The sequence below is a fragment of the Maylandia zebra genome, linkage group LG5 (genome assembly GCF_041146795.1).
Source record: "Maylandia zebra isolate NMK-2024a linkage group LG5, Mzebra_GT3a, whole genome shotgun sequence".
In the NCBI taxonomy this organism is placed as follows: Eukaryota; Metazoa; Chordata; class Actinopteri; order Cichliformes; family Cichlidae; genus Maylandia; species Maylandia zebra.
The window spans coordinates 20,715,139-20,734,431 of NC_135171.1; the positions used below are offsets into that span (position 1 = coordinate 20,715,139).

The 19,293-nt window shown below is 44.6% G+C and overlaps 2 protein-coding genes across 2 annotated transcripts; both read left to right on the forward strand.

The window, feature by feature from the left end:
* The first annotated feature begins 697 nt into the window (after nt 1–697).
* On the forward strand, nt 698–1,894 carry LOC101470881 (G-protein coupled receptor 84-like). The gene has a single exon (XM_004545352.2). It carries the CDS (start codon nt 698–700, stop codon nt 1,892–1,894), a length of 1,197 nt encoding a protein of 398 aa, XP_004545409.2.
* Nucleotides 1,895–16,747: 14,853 nt separating this feature from the next.
* Nucleotides 16,748–18,986, forward strand: LOC101480161 (G-protein coupled receptor 84). Its single transcript, XM_004544906.3, is given in 3 exon segments — nt 16,748–16,838; nt 17,592–18,160; nt 18,162–18,986. Coding segments are annotated over 2 exon segments (1,224 nt in total). The 5' UTR covers nt 16,748–16,838; nt 17,592–17,602; the 3' UTR covers nt 18,828–18,986.
* The last annotated feature ends 307 nt before the right edge of the window (nt 18,987–19,293 follow it).

Below are 19,293 nucleotides of genomic sequence, written 5' to 3' on the forward strand. Positions count from 1 at the left end.
GTGACTGGTGTTTTGTTTTCCAGTTATTTTAAGTGTCCTGCAGCACATAAACAGGAAATCTCACTATGAGAAGGCAAGAAAACTAAAGAGAATAACACCCCCCACCCCCAACCCCAATCATCATATGAAAAGAAAGGTGGACATCATCAACTTCACGGTGAGAAAATTTAAACGCTTTTCATTAGAAATGTTTGAAAGTCTGAATTTTGAAAATATCACCTAGGTTAGAGTTCTTATGAAACTAAACCTCAATTAGTTTATCAACTTTCTGTTAAGTTAAAATAAAAGTAAACGCTGATTGTTGGTTTTGTCTATTTTGTTACCGCATTTTGTTGAGGGAGATATTCTTTTAATAGCCTATTATTAATAATAATAATAAATAAAGTATTATTACAATATTTAACCATCTGTTCCTGAATAAGCTGGTAACTAGTCATTTCCTCTGGCAAAAACAGAAGTTTTGTTTTAGTTGAGAACAGTTTCACTGCAGATAGTTGAACTGTTTTGTTTACAATTGTTCATAATTATTTTTCTTTACTAACCATCAAAAACCAAATGATTACATTTGTTCACTTCACTGCACTGCCTGAAACCTCAAGGATTAGCTGACATTGAAAATCTTTGAGGTGAGGGCAGGCAACAGGATTTTGTTTACTTATATTCTGATTCCTATCTTCTGTTTATATTAGTTGACAAAATGCTGAGGAATCAAACAAACCACACCGAGGACTTTCTCTCCTGCCACAGTCCTTCTGTTGAAATCTACCGGTACTTTGCTGTGCTGTTGGGATGTGCTGTAACCATCACGGGTACGGTCGGGAACCTGATGACTGTTCTGGCTTTTGCCTTTGACCCACGTCTGAGGACTCGCTTCAACGTGCTCATTGTCAACTTGGCTGCATCTGATCTCTTGTACTGCACCATCCTGCAGCCCATCTCCGTCGACTCCTATCTACACCTCAGGTGGCGCAGCAGTGAGCTGTGGTGCAGAGTCTTTGGCCTGCTCCTCTTCCTCTCCAACTCTGTCTCCATCATTACCCTCTGCCTGGTAGCAGTGGGCAGATATCTCCTGGTCGCAAAGAGAGCTGTGTTTGACCGTGTTTTTTCTAACCACGGTCTTACTTTACTCATCATCTTTGCGTGGGCACTCGGCCTGGTCAGCTTTGGTCCACTCTGGTCTGTCTATGTGTTTGTGCCACAGGTGTGCACATGCAGCTTCCATCGTACCCGGGGTCGTCCTTACACCACCATCTTGCTAGTTTTCAGCTTTCTTGTTGGCCTGAGCTGTGTTGGTGCATTCTACCTGCTCATTTACAAACATGTTCTGGTTGCATCACAAGCGCTGCTCCGTTACAGGTTCAGCCAACAGTCATCCAGGAGGAAACCAACACCAGCTCAAGAGACTGACGATAGTAGTGTAAATTCTGTCATAACAAACACGTACGGCCAGGCAGAACTTGCTCAGGGTATAGAGGCAGCTGGTGAAAAGTCCTGCCAGTCTGCTCAAAGTTCACTTAAGACCTTAAAAACTGAGCCCACATCTGAAGCTGACCTTGCACCACCTACTCCCACAAATGCAATGCTGGCATCACACTCGACAATTGCAGTGGATGAAAAGGAAATTAAGCACATAACACGGATGTGCTTAACTGTTTTTCTGTGCTTTGTGTTCTGCTATGTCCCCTTTGTGCTGCTGAACACAGCCGACAAACAGAACCATGCCCCTCAGGTACTATACATGTTCTTTTCCAACCTCACCTGGCTCAACAGCTGCATCAACCCCGTGCTCTATGCTGTCATGAATCGCAGGTTTCGACAGGCCTATCACATGCTGCTCACCAAGGCTGCTGAACCTTTCACCCACCTGTGTATCCGTCACACAGATCAGCGTTGATAAAACTTAAAGCAGACATTATAAGATGGGAGACGTGCTAATAATGTTGAGCTGAAATCAATGGAAGAATTTCAAAACAGCAAAAATATCAACATCAATTTCTCTTCAGGGTGGGAAAAACTTTTTTAAACTTTATTTTAGGGAGGTGACAGCATTTTTTTGAAATCTTGTTTCTATTCCGGACATAAGGTTTTTGACGGGGCATTTTCACTGTCTTGCAGGACAAAAATATGTGTAGTTCAAATTTTCCTCATTGTAAATGCCATAAAATGTTGAAAATTTAAATGAACAATTTGCTCTAAATGGACTTGACTTCATTTTGAATTGTTAAAAACTTTGTACCAAATCTCACAATCGCCCCGTTGTGTGATTGTCTCAGCCATAGTTCAATAGCTCTGTCTGTTATAATAACAGGCAGAGAATTATTCCAGTAAAAGATAATAGTTTCTTTCTATACATATAATTCTAAAAATTTGGAAATGTAATATTATTTGTAAAAATAAAATAACAAATTAAGAAATGTCTGTCAATGGTGTGACAATTTTAAGTTGGGTAATTCCAATTGGACAGCTATATTTAGCTAAAGGGCCCCATTCAAGGTCATGTAGCTGAGGGGCCACGTGAATCCCATGACACTCACACAGATTAAGTTTTGTTGACCTTATGTTTAAAATGTATATTTCTCAACATAATTACAAAGCGTTGTGTAAATGACACTTAAGTTATTAGTGCCACGGTTATAAACAGTGCACTAGTGTGATGAGTGTGTAACTTATTTGGAGAAGAAAGAACTGAAGGAGAAATGAGTAGAAGAGACTATAAAGAAGTGATAGAGAGCAAATTAGGATCCACTTTGGTAATTTATTACATTGACATTAACCTATTGTCTACTATTTTCCAAAGAAATATCATGAAAAGAAGGCTGAAGGAAACTGGAAAGTGTGTTAACTGTTTAATTAATAACAGCTCTAAAAGTGCATTTTTAACTAAAGTTATATTCATTAATGTTTTGCATATTTCTTAAAGTAAAATTAAAATGCATTTTTCAAAGACGTGAATGTAATCAAGAGACTGAGTGCATGAGCTACGAAGAGTCAACGTTCTTTCCGAAAATTAGGCCTCATTTAATAAGTAAAAGTTTATTTGTTGCAATCAGTACATTTGATTGATGTATTGTTGATGCAAAGAATGACTTTCTCTATCAACGTTTAAATAAATAAATATGTCACATATTTGGGCCATCAGCACCATTTCTGTCCCTTAGTGTGACATAATGTCCTCTGGTGTGACTTTCTGGTGTGACACCCCCCCCCCCCCCCCCCCCCCCCCCCCCAAAAAAAAACCCCAAACACTTTTTTTTCTATCATTATCTCACCTGTTAAGGAGAAGCTACATTATAGATGTACATACGCTCCGCTCCATCAATGCCTGGAGTTAAATCTGAAATATTGGTTTTTAGCTGTAAAGTTTCCTCACTTTGATGCCAAGCTTTATAAACGCACATATATCAGTATTTTGCCAACTTGGCAGCTGAGGCAGAGGGCAGAGGACAGAGGCTGGAAGATCAAGGTGCGGAAAGTGGGGTGCAGGGGCTTTGTTGCCAGTACAACAGCAAAACTGCTTAGAGAGATTGGGATCAGAGAACAGGCACAACGGCAAGCTATAAGAGAATTGGCTAACACTGCTGAGAGGACCAGTCACTGGCTATGGCTAAAAAGGGCTGACATCACTTGGGCAGCTAAGGCAGTCAGCTGACCGCGAGACACACGCCCAGGATTGATCGACCCGTGGTGGGCCTGCCTCAACAGGGGGCGTCAAAAGGGTAAAACATAACATTAGAAATTTTACCGATTGACTGAAACAGCTGTCTCGGGGCCTCCTGGGGACTGTGCAACTAACCTCATGAAACCTCAATGAAAGAATAAGAAAGAAAAATGTTCCGCTCTTCTCCCCTCTGCTCTTCTTCCCTTTTCTGGGAGGCAGTGGGGAGGTAGAGCGTACAGCCCGATCCAGCGAGGAGGTGTGGGAAGCCAGATCAGGCGCCCCCCTTCCAGATCTCCTCTCTGCTTTCTCCTATCTTATCTTACTTACTTGTCTTACTCCTCTCTATCACCTTTTCTGTCCCTTTGAAGAAATGAGGCTCCATAAATGTTAAAGAGGCAAGTATTTCTCAGGTGCAGTGAATAGATAGGATAAACTATAGAAAACTAAACAGCAAAAAGAAGAAGAAAAATAACAATTTTAACATAAACCATTGACACACTCTGGGGCCTGATCAACCCTGGCAGGGCCTCCTTGGATGAGGGTGTCTAGTGATAATGGCCGAAACACCCTATGAATCCAAGGTTCACTACTGACGATGTGTCCCAAATTTTAACATGATAATTTAGATCAGATCTCTAATCTCTAAACCTAACCAAGGAAAAAGGGCAGATTAGCTTGGGTAAAAGAACAAAAGTTGAGGCACACAACGATGTGTGCCGCTAGTAAAGTTTCTGGGCTGCTTTTCCTCATAACAGCCATCCCCCAAGATTTTCTCCATTTAAAGCTATGCATTGTCAGGGAATGAAACATCTAGTCCTTTTACTGAATTCTAACTTTCGTTTTAATGATTTGGGACAGAATTTCAAAATCATCTTGTAGGTTACAAAATTAGATAAATGTTATTAAACGTTCATCAATCAGAATATCATCTCTGTCTCATCCTTTATTTCATTTCACTAGCTGGGCCCACGTCCTCATTTATGTTTGACAGCGTTTTAGTAGGAAAAAGTGAATGCTCTGACATGAATTGAGCTGCAGTTTGGGGAAGGCCTCGAAGGGGACTGGCGATGGCTCCCGGGCCTGGCAGATCCCCATGTACTGAATAGAAGTGAAGAAGCTGAAGAATGGAGAAGAAGGAGGGAGGCAGGGTGGGGCGTGTAAACGAGAATGATCAGCTTGCAGAACTAGGGGAACCTATATAGATCAAATTCAAATTCAAATTCAAATTCAAATTTTATTTGTCACACACACACAACCATACACAGTATGACATGGGGGTGAAATGCTTGTAGCTGTACAATGCCCGACCATTAAATGACAGAAGAAAAGTTTTACAATATTTACAATTTACTACAAAAATTTACAAATTAACTTAGGAATTTACAGTAAAGAATGTGCAAATAGCAGAAGAGATTATAAAGATAAGGATTATAAATTATAGGAATTATAGGATTATAGGAAATGTGTGGTGGTGCGTGTGGTGACGTGTGTGAGAGTCCAGTCTTATAGTGACGTGTTTGGGAGAGTCCAGTCCTACACCTGGTTCAGGGCCCGAATAGCCTGGGGGAAGAAGCTCCTCCTCATTCTCTCTGTTTTGGCCTTAAGGGAGCGGAAGCGCTTCCCAGACCTCAACAGTGAGAAGAGTCCATTGTTGGGATGGGAGAGGTCCATCATAATCTTCCTAGCTTTGGACTTGCACTGCTTGGTGTAGATGGACAGCAGGTCAGGGAGCTCTGATTGAATGATGCGTTCTGCCGAGCGCACCACCCTTTGCAGATCTCGTCTGTCCTGCTTGGTGCTGTTCCCAAACCAGGTGCAGATGTTTGACGTCAGGACGCTCTCGATGGTGCAGGAGTAGAAGTTCTTGAGCACCTTCAGTGGCAGATGGAAGTCTCTAAGTCTTCTGAGGAAGAAGAGACGCTGACGGGCTTTCTTAACCAGGGTGTTGATGTGACAGGACCATGACAGGTCCTGAGTGATGTGGACACCCAGGTATCGGAAACTGTCCACTCTCTCCACTGGCGTGCCACTGATGATGAGGGGTTTGTAATTCCTCGCCTGCTTTGTAGTGAAGTCCACGATCAGCTCCTTAGTCTTGCTGACGTTTAGGAGGAGGTTATTCTCCTGGCACCAGGTCTCCAGGTTCCTAATCTCCTCCAGGTAGGCCGTCTCGATGTTGTCGGAGATCAGGCCCACAACAGCAGTGTCGTCAGCAAACTTGACAATGGAGGTGGTGTCGGATGTGGCTACACAGTCATAAGTGTACAGTGAGTACAGCAGGGGGCTTAAAACACAGCCCTGAGGCACTCCAGTGCTGAGTGAGATGGAGGGGGAGACTTGTTTTCCTACCCTCACTGATTGGGGTCTGTCTGTGAGGAAGTTGAGGATCCACTGACACAGTGATGAGCTGAGTCCTAGATCCGTCAACTTGGTGAAAAGCTTAGAAGGAATTATTGTGTTGAATGCTGAACTGTAGTCCACGAACAGCATCCTAACATAATTCCCTCTGCCAGTGTCCAGGTGACTCAGGGATGTGTGGAGCAGGTGAGATATGGCATCGTCTGTGGAACGATTAGTCCGGTAAGCAAACTGAAGTGAGTCGATGGTGGGAGGAAGTGAAGAAGTGATGTGATCTCTCATCAGTCTTTCAAAACACTTCATCACAATTGAAGTCAGTGCTACTGGACGGTAGTCATTGTGGCAAGCGGGCTGTTGTTTCTTTGGAACAGGGACAATAATGGACCGTTTGAAGCACGTGGGAACCACAGCTTGGGCCAGGGAGAGGTTGAAGATCTCCGTGAACACCGGTGCTAGTTGATCAGCGCAGGCTCTAAGGACCCGGCCAGGGATTGCATCTGGTCCTGCTGCCTTCCTGGTGTTCACCCTCCTGAAGGTGTTCCTCACGGCATGCTCTGTGATGACGAATGCATTTTCTTCACTGGTGCACTCCGAGCGCGCGCAGCCGTTTGTTGTTTTAATTGCTGCGGCGTCGAAGCAAGCATAAAACGTGTTCAGCTCATCAGCCAGTGAAGCATCGGCATTCATCATTGAAGAAGCTAGTCGTTTATAGTCCGTTATAGTCCGCAGTCCTTTCCACAGGCTCCTAGAGTCGCACTGTCGTAGCTGTGACTCTAGATGGCAGCCGGAAGGAGCGTGTTTGGAGGCGTGGTCCTGCTCCTGAAATTCCGATACATAATCTCCAATAAATAAAAGATGGGAATATTTCCAAGGTGGAAAAAACAGTTATATTTTGTTTTAGTGTCCCCTAATTCATTTTAACAACTTTGGTATTAGCTTACTTTTATTCACACTGAAGTAATGAGAGACGTAACATTTCTTGCAGTTGTAAAATTTGAACATTCAAAGCCAGTAAACAATGTCTCCCATTTCATGGGTTGGCATTTGGATTAGCTTGTCTTCTTGTCACAGGTTTAGGACATGCTCAGAGACCAGTTCTGCTGTTCCCACCTGTTAGTGAAGCCTCCACCTCCCCCTGGTGTTCATCTTCAAGAAGAGTTAACCTGTCAACTCTGCTGATGAGCTTTGCGACAAGTCGCGTTACTTAGCAGACTGTTTGTAAAAGCTTTTCACATCTACGCAGAAAATGCAGAGTAGTGGACTTTTGTGACACCGAAAGAGTCCACTCCCCACCCACTAATGCTCATGTACATGTATTTGCCCTAAGAAAAAAATCATAAAGTCTTTATACAACTTAGTTTCACTTCATATATTTCCCTTTGTTGTCCACACCCCACATGTAGTACTTTCCTACCCACCAGTGGGGCCTGCCCCTAAGTCTGAGAACGACCGTTGTAGTGGTTTCTGCTCCTAATTTTACCCACTTTCACCTTGCTTAGTCTTCTGGGAGAGGTGGTGGGCACACTGGGTTTCATTTGATTCTAGTTTTAAACTTAGGGAGGTTTTTTTCTGCACTTCTCCAAAACTGAAATGAACAACATTTGGTTGCTTCCGTCTCTTCCATCTTGTTCAAACGTATGACTCAAAGTAGGTTTAGGTCAACAGAACCTGCAACCCTTAAAAATATTTTCACAGAGCAGAAAATGTCAGAAAACAGCGACAGAACTAAGTGCTCACTGTCAAAATGCACATCCGTTACTCTGATCAAATAATGAATAGAATTTCATTTGAAACTAAAGGTTTTATTAATCAGTCATGCTTTTTCGGTCAGGTTTCAAACAATCAACACAACACACCAAACATGTGATTTCACGTGTGCTTTACACATTGTTTCCACTCAAGAATTCTTTTTTATTAGTTCTTTTTTTGGATGCTGCTGCAGTAGCAGCAGACACGGGGCATGAGACAGACACAAGAAATGATCACAAATGTGTAAATCGTGCAGCTGCTCAGAGTGACATCAGGCTGCTTTTCTCCTCTCAAATTGTGTGACAGGAGCACGTGTGACAGTGAGTAACCATGGTTACAGGGGACGGTCTGAAACTCATGATCCCCAGTAAAAGATCTCAGGTTATTATATCCCTCTAAAATCAAGGCTGTGCTCAAATACTGAAACTTAGTTAAAAAAAAATTACTGCTGTAAACTTAATAACACTGACATCATTCCATAGGAAATAATATGTGCACTGTGTCACTGATGTTATTTCAGAAGTGAAAAATGAACCCTTCTCCTGACTGCATTTGGTGTAACTTCCCTGTTCATGTTTTGTTGTGCTTTTCAAAGATATGCATGTCTGGCATTGGGTGCATGCCATGAAGAAGACAATAGAAGTTAATGTATTCTGTTATGCTCCATTTGATACTACTATTCTAAAACCACTCTGTGAAGTGTAAAATAAATACAATGTAGAATCTACATAGAATCTACATTGTATTTACAATGTATTTATCTACATTGTAGATAAATACAATGCAATGACAAAAACACTGTAAAGGGAGAGTGATCATTAAAAAATAAAATACTGCGAGGAGAGGTGGAGAATGAACTTAACCTGGGTGTCTATTGTCTTGTGTAGTCTGGGAGATGATTGGATGATGGGATGGTTGCAGTTTTCTCTGAGGTGGGGTCGAGTGGGCCACCCCGGGATCTGTGGGGCTGGGCGGTGCTGCTGCACCGATCCAGATGGGTCTGGGCCTCCCTGCTTCTGCAGCGCCGGGTGCGGTCTGCTTGTCTGCACCCCAGGGAAAAGGGTAACATCTCCTGGGTCTAGGTGCAGTTTTCCCCACTGGGGGCAAGGGTACCTGAACCTGGGTATAGAGCATGTTTGGGGAGTGTGATTGTGTGTACAGGTCATAATGCTTGACATTTTATATTCATTTAAAAAGTGTTGTTATTAAAAGACAAAAGTCAAAATACAAAAGATTTCAGGGCTGCACAAAGCCCCCAGTCAAAGGAGCTTGCAAAGAAAAGCGTCTGGACTTCTTTAAGTTGCTTGAAGACGTTTCACCTCTCATCCGAGAAGCTTCTTCGGTTCTAAGGTCAAATGGTGGAGAGTCCCAGATATAAACCTAGTGGGAGTAACCCCCCACAGAGGGACAAAAGGACCCCCTGATGATCCTCTAATCGCCTGAGCCAAGGTGTGAAACTGGGTGTGGGTCCCAATCAGCCAGGGTTTCGGGTGAGCTCATTGTGAAACCTGGCCCCACCTTATCATGCGAATTCCCGAGGTCAGATGGCCCAGGATGTGAGTGGGCGTTAAGGCGTCTGGGGAGGGAACTCAAAACTGGATTATAGATGGCAGACAGTTGGTGTCGTAAACCCCCGCCTCTGTTCAAAGTAGGGCTGCCACGATTAGTCGACTAGTCACGATTACGTCGACTATCAAAATCGTCGACGACTGATTTAATAGTCGACGCGTCATTTGAAGCTTTGTAAGATCCCAAAAGCAGGAATAAGTAGCAGGATTTAAGAGTGTAATAACGGACTGAAACAGAAGATGGCAGCACTGCATGTACAAGGATGCCAGCTGCCGTTAAACCCCGAAGAAGAAGAAACTGTGTCCCAGAATTCATAGCGCGGCCCAGCGCAGTTGTCAACAATGGCGGCAGCTAGTTAGTTTTAATATTACTCTTATTATTCTTTCTGGGTCACAAAATAAACGTTTAACATATTTTCAGGCGAGAATGTAGCTGTGTAAACCTCAAATATCTGCTCAGTTTATCAAGACACCACATATTTTCAAAAGCGCTCCGACGTTTTCGGAGGCGTCTGTTACCCACTAGCTCGATAGCTAGCCGGGGGCCATGAGAGCACCGGACTCCCAGCAGATCGTTTTCAAACCCACCGCCCTACTCAGGTTAAACATATACAAGTCACTTAGATAACTTAAAAATGTTATTGTTTGGCTTTTTTCAGTATTTTATTTGTTCCTGAGTAAATCGGCTGAGTTTATTAAACTCCACCGAAACAATCTGCACATTTAATTAGAATTCAATTAACTATCATCTTGTCTTTATTTTTAGTTAGCACAGACCTTAAACACTTAAAGCTGTAAGCTAATGATAGTTATATAAGAGCAGATGCTGCTGGTGCAATAAGCTGTACTTTTACGTTCAATGGATGATGATCTGATTAGTCGACTAATCGCAAAAATAATCGGTGACTAGTCGACTATCAAAATAATCGTTTGTGGCAGCCCTAGTTCAAAGATGGTCGCTCACAGTGGACATAGATGGCTTCTTTCACTCCTCTTTCAAACCACCTGTCCTCTCTGTCCAAAATGTGAACATTGGCATCCTCGAAAGAGTGTCCTTCATCCTTAAGATGCAGATGGACTGCTGAGTCTTGTCCTGTGGAGGTGGCTCTTCTGTGTTGTGCCATGCGCTTGTGAAGTGGCTGTTTGGTCTCTCCAATGTAGAGGTCTGAGCATTCCTCGCTGCACTGTACAGCATACACCACATTGTTAAGTCTGTGTTTTGGAGTTTTGTCTTTCGGGTGAACCAGTTTCTGTCTGAGCGTGTTGCTGGGTCTGAAATACACTGGGATGTCATGCTTGGAGAAAACTCTCCTGAGTTTTTCTGATACACCGGCTACATAGGGGATGACAATGTTGTTGCATCTGTCCTTCTTATCCTCCCTCTCTGGTGTCTGGTCTTCTTTTCTGTGCCTCTTTGCTGACTTTAAGAACGCCCATTTAGGATAGCCGCACGTTTTGAGTGCTTCCTTTACATGTGTGTGTTCCTTCTTTTTTCCTTCAGGCTTAGAGGGAACATGTTCTGCCCGGTGGTGTAGGGTCCTAATTACTCCAAGTTTGTGTTCCAAAGGGTGATGGGAGTCAAAGAGGAGGTACTGGTCCGTGTGTGTGGGCTTCCGGTAAACTTCGTTGTTGAGGTTGCCGTTCTCTTCAATGTGCACAGCGCAATCCAGGAAAGGCAAACAGTTGTCCTTTGTGTCTTCCCTGGTGAACTTGATGTTTTTATCCACAGCGTTAATGTGCGCAGTGAAGGATTCCACTTCTTGTGTCTTGATTTTGACCCAGGTGTCGTCTACATATCTGTACCAGTGGCTGGGTACTCTTCCTTTGAAAGAGCCAAGAGCCTTCCTTTCCACTTCCTCCATGTAAAGGTTGGCTACAATAGGTGACACGGGGGAGCCCATGGCACAGCCATGTTTTTGTCTGTAAAAGCCTTCGTTGTACTTGAAATATGTAGTGGTGAGGCAGAGGTCTAACAGTGTGCAAATCTGATCGGGTGTGAAGTTGGTCCTGTCCTCCAAGGAGCTGTCTTCTTGTAGTCGTTTTCTGACAGTCTCCACAGTCTCCGTGGTGGGTATGCAAGTGAAGAGAGACTACATAGAAGGACATCATGGTTTCATCTGGATCCAGGGTAAGTTTCTGGACCTTGTCAGTGAAGTCGGTGGAGTTCTTGATGTGGTGTGGGGTGTTCCCCATGAGAGGAGCAAGGATGGTAGCAAGGTGTTTAGCAATGTTATAAGTGGCTGAGTTTATGCTACTGACTATGGGTCTGAGTGGGACAGCTTCTTTGTGGATTTTAGGAAGTCCGTAAATGCAGGGTATGGCATCCCCTGGGTAAAGGCGGTGATATGTAAGGCAGTCAATGATTTTGTCCTTTTCAAAGTCTTGAAATTAGCTCACCCTGGCTGATTGGGACCCACACCCGGTTTCACACCTTGGCTCAGGCGATTAGAGGATCATCAGGGGGTCCTTTTGTCCCTCTGCGGGTGGATACTCCCACTAGGTTTAAATCTGGGACTCCCCACCATTTGACCTTAGAACTGAAGAAGCTTCTCAGATGAGAGGTGAAACGTCTTCAAGCAACTTAAAGAAGTCCAGACGCTTTTCTTTGCAAGCTCCTTTGACTTGGGTCTTTGTGCAGCCCTGAAATCTTTTGTATTTTGACTTTTGTCTTTTAATACCAACACTTTTTAAATGAATATAAAATGTCAAGCATTATGACCTGTACACACAATCACACTCCCCAAACATGCTCTATACCCAGGTTCAGGTACCCTTGCCCCCAGTGGGGAAAACTGCACCTAGACCCAGGAGATGTTCCCCCTCCCCCCCCCCCCCCCCCCCCCCCCCCCACCGCAGGGAAAAGGGTAACACTACCTGGCTCTGGGTGCAGTTCCCCCCTCCAGGGGCAAGGGTACCTAGACCCGGTTTGTAGAGTACGCTTGGGGAGTGTGATCGTGTGTACAGCGTCTCTTTATGTCTGTCTCCACGTTGGTTGAGTGTGGAGTAAGTGTATATGAGAGCATGAGGGTGGGAATGGATGTTTGTATCTGTGTGTACCTGTATGTCTGTGTCTATATGTCAGGTTGGGTGTCAGGTGCCACCTCTCTGGGGACATCTCAGGCCCTCCAAGGTTTGGAGGCCTATCTCCCTACCACCACTTCCCCTGCCAGTGGCGGACTCCCTCAGACATCGGTGCGTTGGTGGTTCTTTGTGTCCGGGGATGGGCGTCCAGGTACACACCGGCTCACTCCTTGGCGGCCGCTTATCGGGGCCTGGAGCCTGGGGCTCGCTCGGGCCACTTCGGAGGTGGGGTGTCCCCGGCCTCTCGGCCTGGGGCTCGGTCACTCAGGCACGGCTGGCTGCCGGCGGAGCTCACGGGCGCGTCACTGCAACTCCCCCTGGTTTCTGCTCTGCGGCTGCTGAGTGAGCCCTCATCTGGGACTCTCCTCAGCTCTTTCTGGGACAGTGGCGCGGCTGCCCCTCTGTTGGTCTTCCTTGGTCTCTTGTGTTCTGGGGGCCTCTGGATGTCTGGAGTTTTGATCTCCTCCATACCTGCTTCATGCCCTGGAGGACGGGGCTGTGGCCCTCCCACACCCTCTAGCAGATCATTACATGAAGGAACCTTTAAAAAAAAAACAAGCGCGTCCATGCTCACAGGTGTACACACGGGTGACCACACCCACAAACTACACCCTTTTTGGCTCCTACCTCAAAGCACACTGTGTTCTGTTGATCTTATGTGCTGCACAATAATGTTTAATATTTAGTATTTACTGTCATATTCCCATATATCATTGTCCATCCATCCATCCATCCATCCATCCATCTTCATCCGCTTTATCCGGGGCTGGGTCGCGGGGGCAGCAGCCTAAGCAAAGAGGCCCAGACCTCCCTCTCCCCAGCCACCTCCTCCAGCTTATCCGGGGGAATACCAAGGCGTTCCCAGGCCAGCCGAGAGATATAATCTCTCCAGCGTGTCCTGGGTCTGCCCCGGGGCCTCCTCCCGGTGGGACATGCCTGGAACACCTCACCCAGGAGGTGCCCAGGGGGCATCCTTGTCAGATGCCCGAACCACCTCAGCTGGCTCCTTTCGATGTGGAGCAGCAGCTGCTCTACTCTGAGCCCCTCCCGGATGGCCGAACTTCTCACCCTATCTCTAAGGGAGAGGCCAGCCACCCTTCGGAGGAAGCTCATTTCTGCCGCTTGTATCCGCGATCTCGTTCTTTCGGTCACTACCCACAGCTCATGGCCATAGGTGAGGGTAGGGACGTAGATCGACCAGTAAATTGAGAGCTTCGCTTTTACACTCAGCTCCCTCTTCACCACGACGGACCAGTGCAGCGTCCGCATTACTGCAGCTGCAGCCCCAATCCGTCTGTCGATCTCCGGCTCCCTTCTCCCATCACTCGCCGAGATACTTGAACTCCTCCACTTGGGGCAGGAACTCATCCCCGACCCGGAGTGGGCACTCCACCCTTTTCCGGGTGAGAACCATGGCCTCAGATTTGGAGGTGCTGATCCTCATTCCCGCTGCTTCACACTCGGCTGCGAACCGTTCCAGTGCGAGCTGGAAGCCTTCACCCGATGAAGCCAACAGAACCACATCATCTGCAAAAATCAGAGATGAGATTCTGAGGCCACCAAAGCGAAAGCCCTCCGCCACTTGGCTGCGCCTAGAAATTCTGTCCATAAAAATTATGAACAGAACCGGAGACAAAGGGCAGCCCTGGCGGAGCCCATCACCCACCGGGAACGAGTCCGACTTATTGCCGGCAATGCGAACCAAGCTCCTGCAACGGTTGTATAGGGATCGAATGGCCCGTAGCAATGGGCCAGACACCCCATATTCCCGCAATACCTTCCACAGGACACCCCGAGGGACACGGTCGAATGCCTTCTCCAAGTCCACAAAACACATGTAGACTGGTTGGGCAAACTCCCATGCATCCTCAAGTATCCTGGAGAGGATAAAGAGCTGGTCCAGTGTTCCGCGACCAGGACGAAAACCGCATTCATATACTGAAGTGCTGGCGGAGCGCTGCTGACGTCGACTGAGAAAATTGTCAGGCGGTGGAAGGAATACTTCGAGGACCTCCTTAATCCCACTGACACGTCTTCCGAGGAGGAAGCAGAGTCTGGGGATGAGGGGAATGACCCGCCAATTTCCGGGGGCGAGGTCACTGAGGTCACTCTTTGGTGGCAGAGCCCCTGGTGTTGATGAGGTCCGCCCCGAGTTCCTGAAGGCTCTGGACGTTGTAGGGCTGTCCTGGTTGACACGCCTCTGCAATGTTGCGTGGAGATCAGGGGCAGTACCTGTGGACTGGCAGACCGGGGTGGTGGTCCCCATCTTTAAGAAGGGGGACCGGAGGGTGTGTTCCAACTACAGGGGAATCACACTCCTCAGCCTCCCTGGGAAAGTCTATGCCAGGGTGCTGGAAAGGAGAGTTCGTCCGTTAGTCGAACCTCGGATACATATATCATTGTGATGTTGTTTATTCTATTACTCTTGTTCTCTTCTGCTTGTTTTCTTTTTTCTTTCTCAGCAGGTGATCCAGGTGATTGATATATGCATTTTTTTTTCTTTTTCTTTTTTTTTCCTGCTCATTCTGTTGGTTTTTGTTTTTTGCCCTTCTCCCCTGTCCCTCTTCTCAGCTGTTTCTCTTTCCCTCTTTCTCTCTCCCCTTCTTTCCCCCAGTCAAGTCTGTCCCGTATTCAGTAAGTGAAAATAAAATGAACAATAAAAGGTGAATCAAATGGACCATTACGGCAAGGCTGGGATGGTCAATTTGGTAAAGTAAATCCGTTGGGCATCTTTCTTTGCCTTTAGACAACAATTCTGATGGCAAAAGAGCCAAACGGGACAGGCAAAAAAAAAAAAAGAAGAAGAAGTCCAGACGCTTTTCTTTGCAAGCTCCTTGACTACGATGACCTGGATGACTGAGAACCTTCACAGACAAAGCCCCCAGTGTTTCATTATGCACTTTGTAACATTGCTGTTAAGGACTTTAGACAATTAATGTTTGTTAGTATTATAATAAGTAAGTAAAGTTAATTTATTAAGCATTTTCCACAGACAAACAGTCACAAAGTGCTGCACACAAAAAGCATAAAATAAACAAGAGCATTACCTGGCATAACAGCCAGTTAAAAAGATACAATTAGAGACAATAAATAATCTGAAAAAACCTTTCAATAGAAATCCCGTTTTTAAAAAAAGTCAGAGAAACAGCATAGTTACAGCTGTTCCACCGCTTCTGTCAGAGATCGGAGGTGAATAGAAAAACTGTCTCCAGGACATCGTATTGAAAGGTGTCAGACTTAATTTTCATACTGCCAAGTCAAAACCATGTTTCATGTGAAATAAACACAAGCTTTCGGGAACCCTCTGTGGTGCACAGTGGAAACAATATTCAGAAACTCTCCTTTTTGTCCTTTTGTCCTTTTACTGCCACACAGTGGAAAAGTCTTACTTAAGAACAGGATTTGCTTAATAATACATGTCATATATGTTAAAAACATCCTCTTTATTAACTGCCACAACTCCCCCCCCCCCCCCCCCCCCCCCCCCCCCCCCACAACTTTGTTGCAATTCTGTACTCAAAGAGACAAGAAAAGACGTCACAGACAATTTCAGTAGTTGTTCTGCATTTTCTCGTGACTCACTGCTTACTGCTCTGTGTGTATGTTGCATTTGAGACCTCATAAAATGGTCTCTATTTACAGAAACAGGAAACTATAAAGGGACAAATTTGTGGTTTGGCGGTAACACTTTTATCTGTCTGTTACTAACCTGCAGATGCAAAGGAGATGCATTTGTCAGTATGCAGCTTTGGACAGTGTTTCCTGTCCAAAGCAAAGTAGAAAATTAATTTAAATACTTCAGATTGGACTGGACTATTTAGGACTTAGATTGTTATACATTTTTCAAGGGATTCCATTTTCATTACTTGTATCAAATGCTGTTTCGTCCCTTGAGTTGCTCTGTCATGCCTTTACTGAAGTCACCATCATTTGCTGCCTGTTTTTGGTTCTTAGCATCTTTTGTCTGTTTCAGTTGTCATGAAATGACAAGGGAGCGACTCACCTGATCATTAAACTCCACGTCGGTCTTCTAAAAGCAGACAGCTGTGCATAAAAATGTAATCCATAAAATAATGCAGTACCTTTTGATTGAAGTACTGTGCAAATACTGTGATAATGATCAAAATATTTCATGCCATGCACACATAACTCATAGATAGATGAGAAATTTTTTTGGACATCTAATTATTACATCAGAAATTAGGAAAATGGAAAAATACACTCAATCTTGCTTCCCAAATTTAGACAGTGGAAATTCCCTGCTTCAAATCACTTCACAGTGTAACAGGTACTTAAGCAACACAGAGGAGACACATGCTCACAGTGGCATCAGCAGAAAGAGAAACATTCAGTGTGGCGGTGCACTGCAAAGAATTACTCAGCTACATGTTAACAGTCAGAACGGGGACCACAAGTATTTAAAGGTGAGAACTTTTTTCTTCTCTCATGATTTTCCTTGATTATTGGTAATGACTGTTTATGATCATCTTTAACTACTGAAGTGTTTTTTTTATGTTAAGTCTTATTTTTGGATCAGTTACATTTTAGTTTAATTAAATGCAGTTTTTCCGCCATAACATCTAAGTAGAAGTTTTAAATTTGAGTTCAGCTGAAAGGCAATTTAAGGGTTGCATTAAGTGAGCTGAACTTGACTAACAGAAAACAAAACCAGTTTCTACTTCATTTTGGTTAACACTGTTGACATTTTCAGGTGACAGCGTTTGATTAAATCAGCCAAAGCAGTAAATTATGTTTACTAAATTAATTGATCATTAAATGCAAGATTTTCCTAAAACTACAAAGATCAAAGCACAAGAAATATAATCACACAGTGACACAAATGAATAACTAAGACAGAAACTCAAAGTTTTCATGTTGTAAACGACTTGCTCTTTTGCCCTGTAACAGGGTGGACCCTGGGCTATACATAACCACATAAAATATCTTTGATCAAGTGTTCCTGCATTTCAGCAACTGCATTTCATTGCCTTGTACTTGTGACATGTGCAATGACAATAAAGTTGAATTCTATTCTATTCCTGCTCTTCACAACAAAGTAAATGAGCGGTGTTTCTAAAAAAGGAAGTGGTTAACTGTGTAATCCACCTGTAGCTTCCCTTTTAACTTTCAGTAAGCACAGTGCAAAGACATTAACCAGTGTTTTGATTCCTGTTTAGTTGACAGAATAATGATGAATCAAACAAACCACACCGAGGATGTCTTCTCCTGCTACAGTCCTTCTGTTGAAATCTACCGGTACTTCGCTGTGCTGTGGGGATGTGCTGTAACCATCACGGGTACGGTCGGGAATCTGATGACCGTTCTGGCTTTCGTTTTAGACCCACGTCTGAGGACTCGCTTCAATGTGCTCATTGTCAACCTGGCTGTCGCTGATCTCTTGTACTGCACCATCCTGCAGCCCATCTCCGTCGACTCCTATCTACACCTCAGGTGGCGCAGTGGTCATCTGTGGTGCAGAATCTTCGGCCTGCTCCTCTTCCTCTCCAACTCTGTCTCCATCATTACCCTCTGCCTGGTAGCAGTGGGCAGATATCTCCTGGTCGCAAAGAGAGCTGTGTTTGACCGTGTTTTTTCTAACCACGGTCTTACTTTACTCATCATCTTTGCGTGGGCGCTCGGCCTGGTCAGCTTTGGTCCACTCTGGTCTGTCTATGTGTTTGTGCCACAGGTGTGCACATGCAGCTTCCATCGTACCGAGGGTCGTCCTTACACCACCATCCTGCTATTTTTTTTATTTTTTTATTGGTCTGGGCTTTGTTGGTGCATTCTACCTGCTCATTTACAAAAAAGTTCAGGCTGCATCACAGGCTCTGCTCCGCTACAGACTCAGCCGCCGGTCATCCAAGACAAAACCAGCAAATTCAGTTCAAGGGACCGACGACAGCGGTGTGGAGAGCGGCATAAAGACATGCACCTCTGATCTGAGCAGCCATGAAATATCCCAAAACATGGATGTGAAAAATCAAAATGTGACCTGTGAAAAGTCTTCCTTTTCCACCACAAGCAATGACACAGCATTAAATTCATCAGCAGCACAGAAGCCTTCCACTGATATTATCGAAAAACCACCTACAACCACACCTGCTAAAACAGCTCACTCATCGCATTCTGCAACCTCAGGGGACGACAGTGAATTCAAGCGTGTGACACGGATGTGCTTCACTGTTTTCCTCTGTTTTGTGTTCTGCTTTGTCCCATTTCTGTTGCTGAACATAGCCGACAAACAGAACCGCGCTCCACAGGTATTGCACATGTTCTGTGCCAATCTCACCTGGCTCAACAGCTGCATTAACCCTGTGCTGTATGCCATCATGAACCGCCAGTTTCGACAGGCCTATCATGTGGTGCTGAGTAAGATGGCGGCTCCCTTTACCCGCCTCTACAGCAGGTAAAACATGCCGCTACTGGATCCTGATTCCTTGGAACTGAAACTTGTCCGACATACAACACTGTTTTTATCACTCTTATTATTCATGTTACATTACAGCTCTTTAATACGCACAAAAATCTTAACAATTATATTTTTATATGTTGTCATCTTTAGAGGGATGTTTCACAGTGTTCTGTACTTTGTATATACCCAAACCAGAACATGTGTTTTTGTTATGTAATAAATTATATATTGTAATACATATTACATTGTTGTATTTGTTACACGTCATTATTTTGTGTCACTTACATCATATTTAAAAAACCCTCCAGGATTACAAAATCAGTGCTGGATATTGCTTTTCAATGCAACACGCCTTATTTCAGCAACTCAGGAACTTAGGACTCTACACTGTGTCTCAATTCTGTACTTCCTTTGCTGATAGTGACTAATGGTAAGAATAGGTCAGGTCATGCAGCCTTTAGGGT

What these genes read in the sequence shown, in the direction of transcription:
- LOC101470881 (XM_004545352.2), top strand. Translation starts at nt 698, where the DNA reads ATGCTGAGGAATCAAACAAACCACACCGAGGACTTTCTCTCCTGCCAC.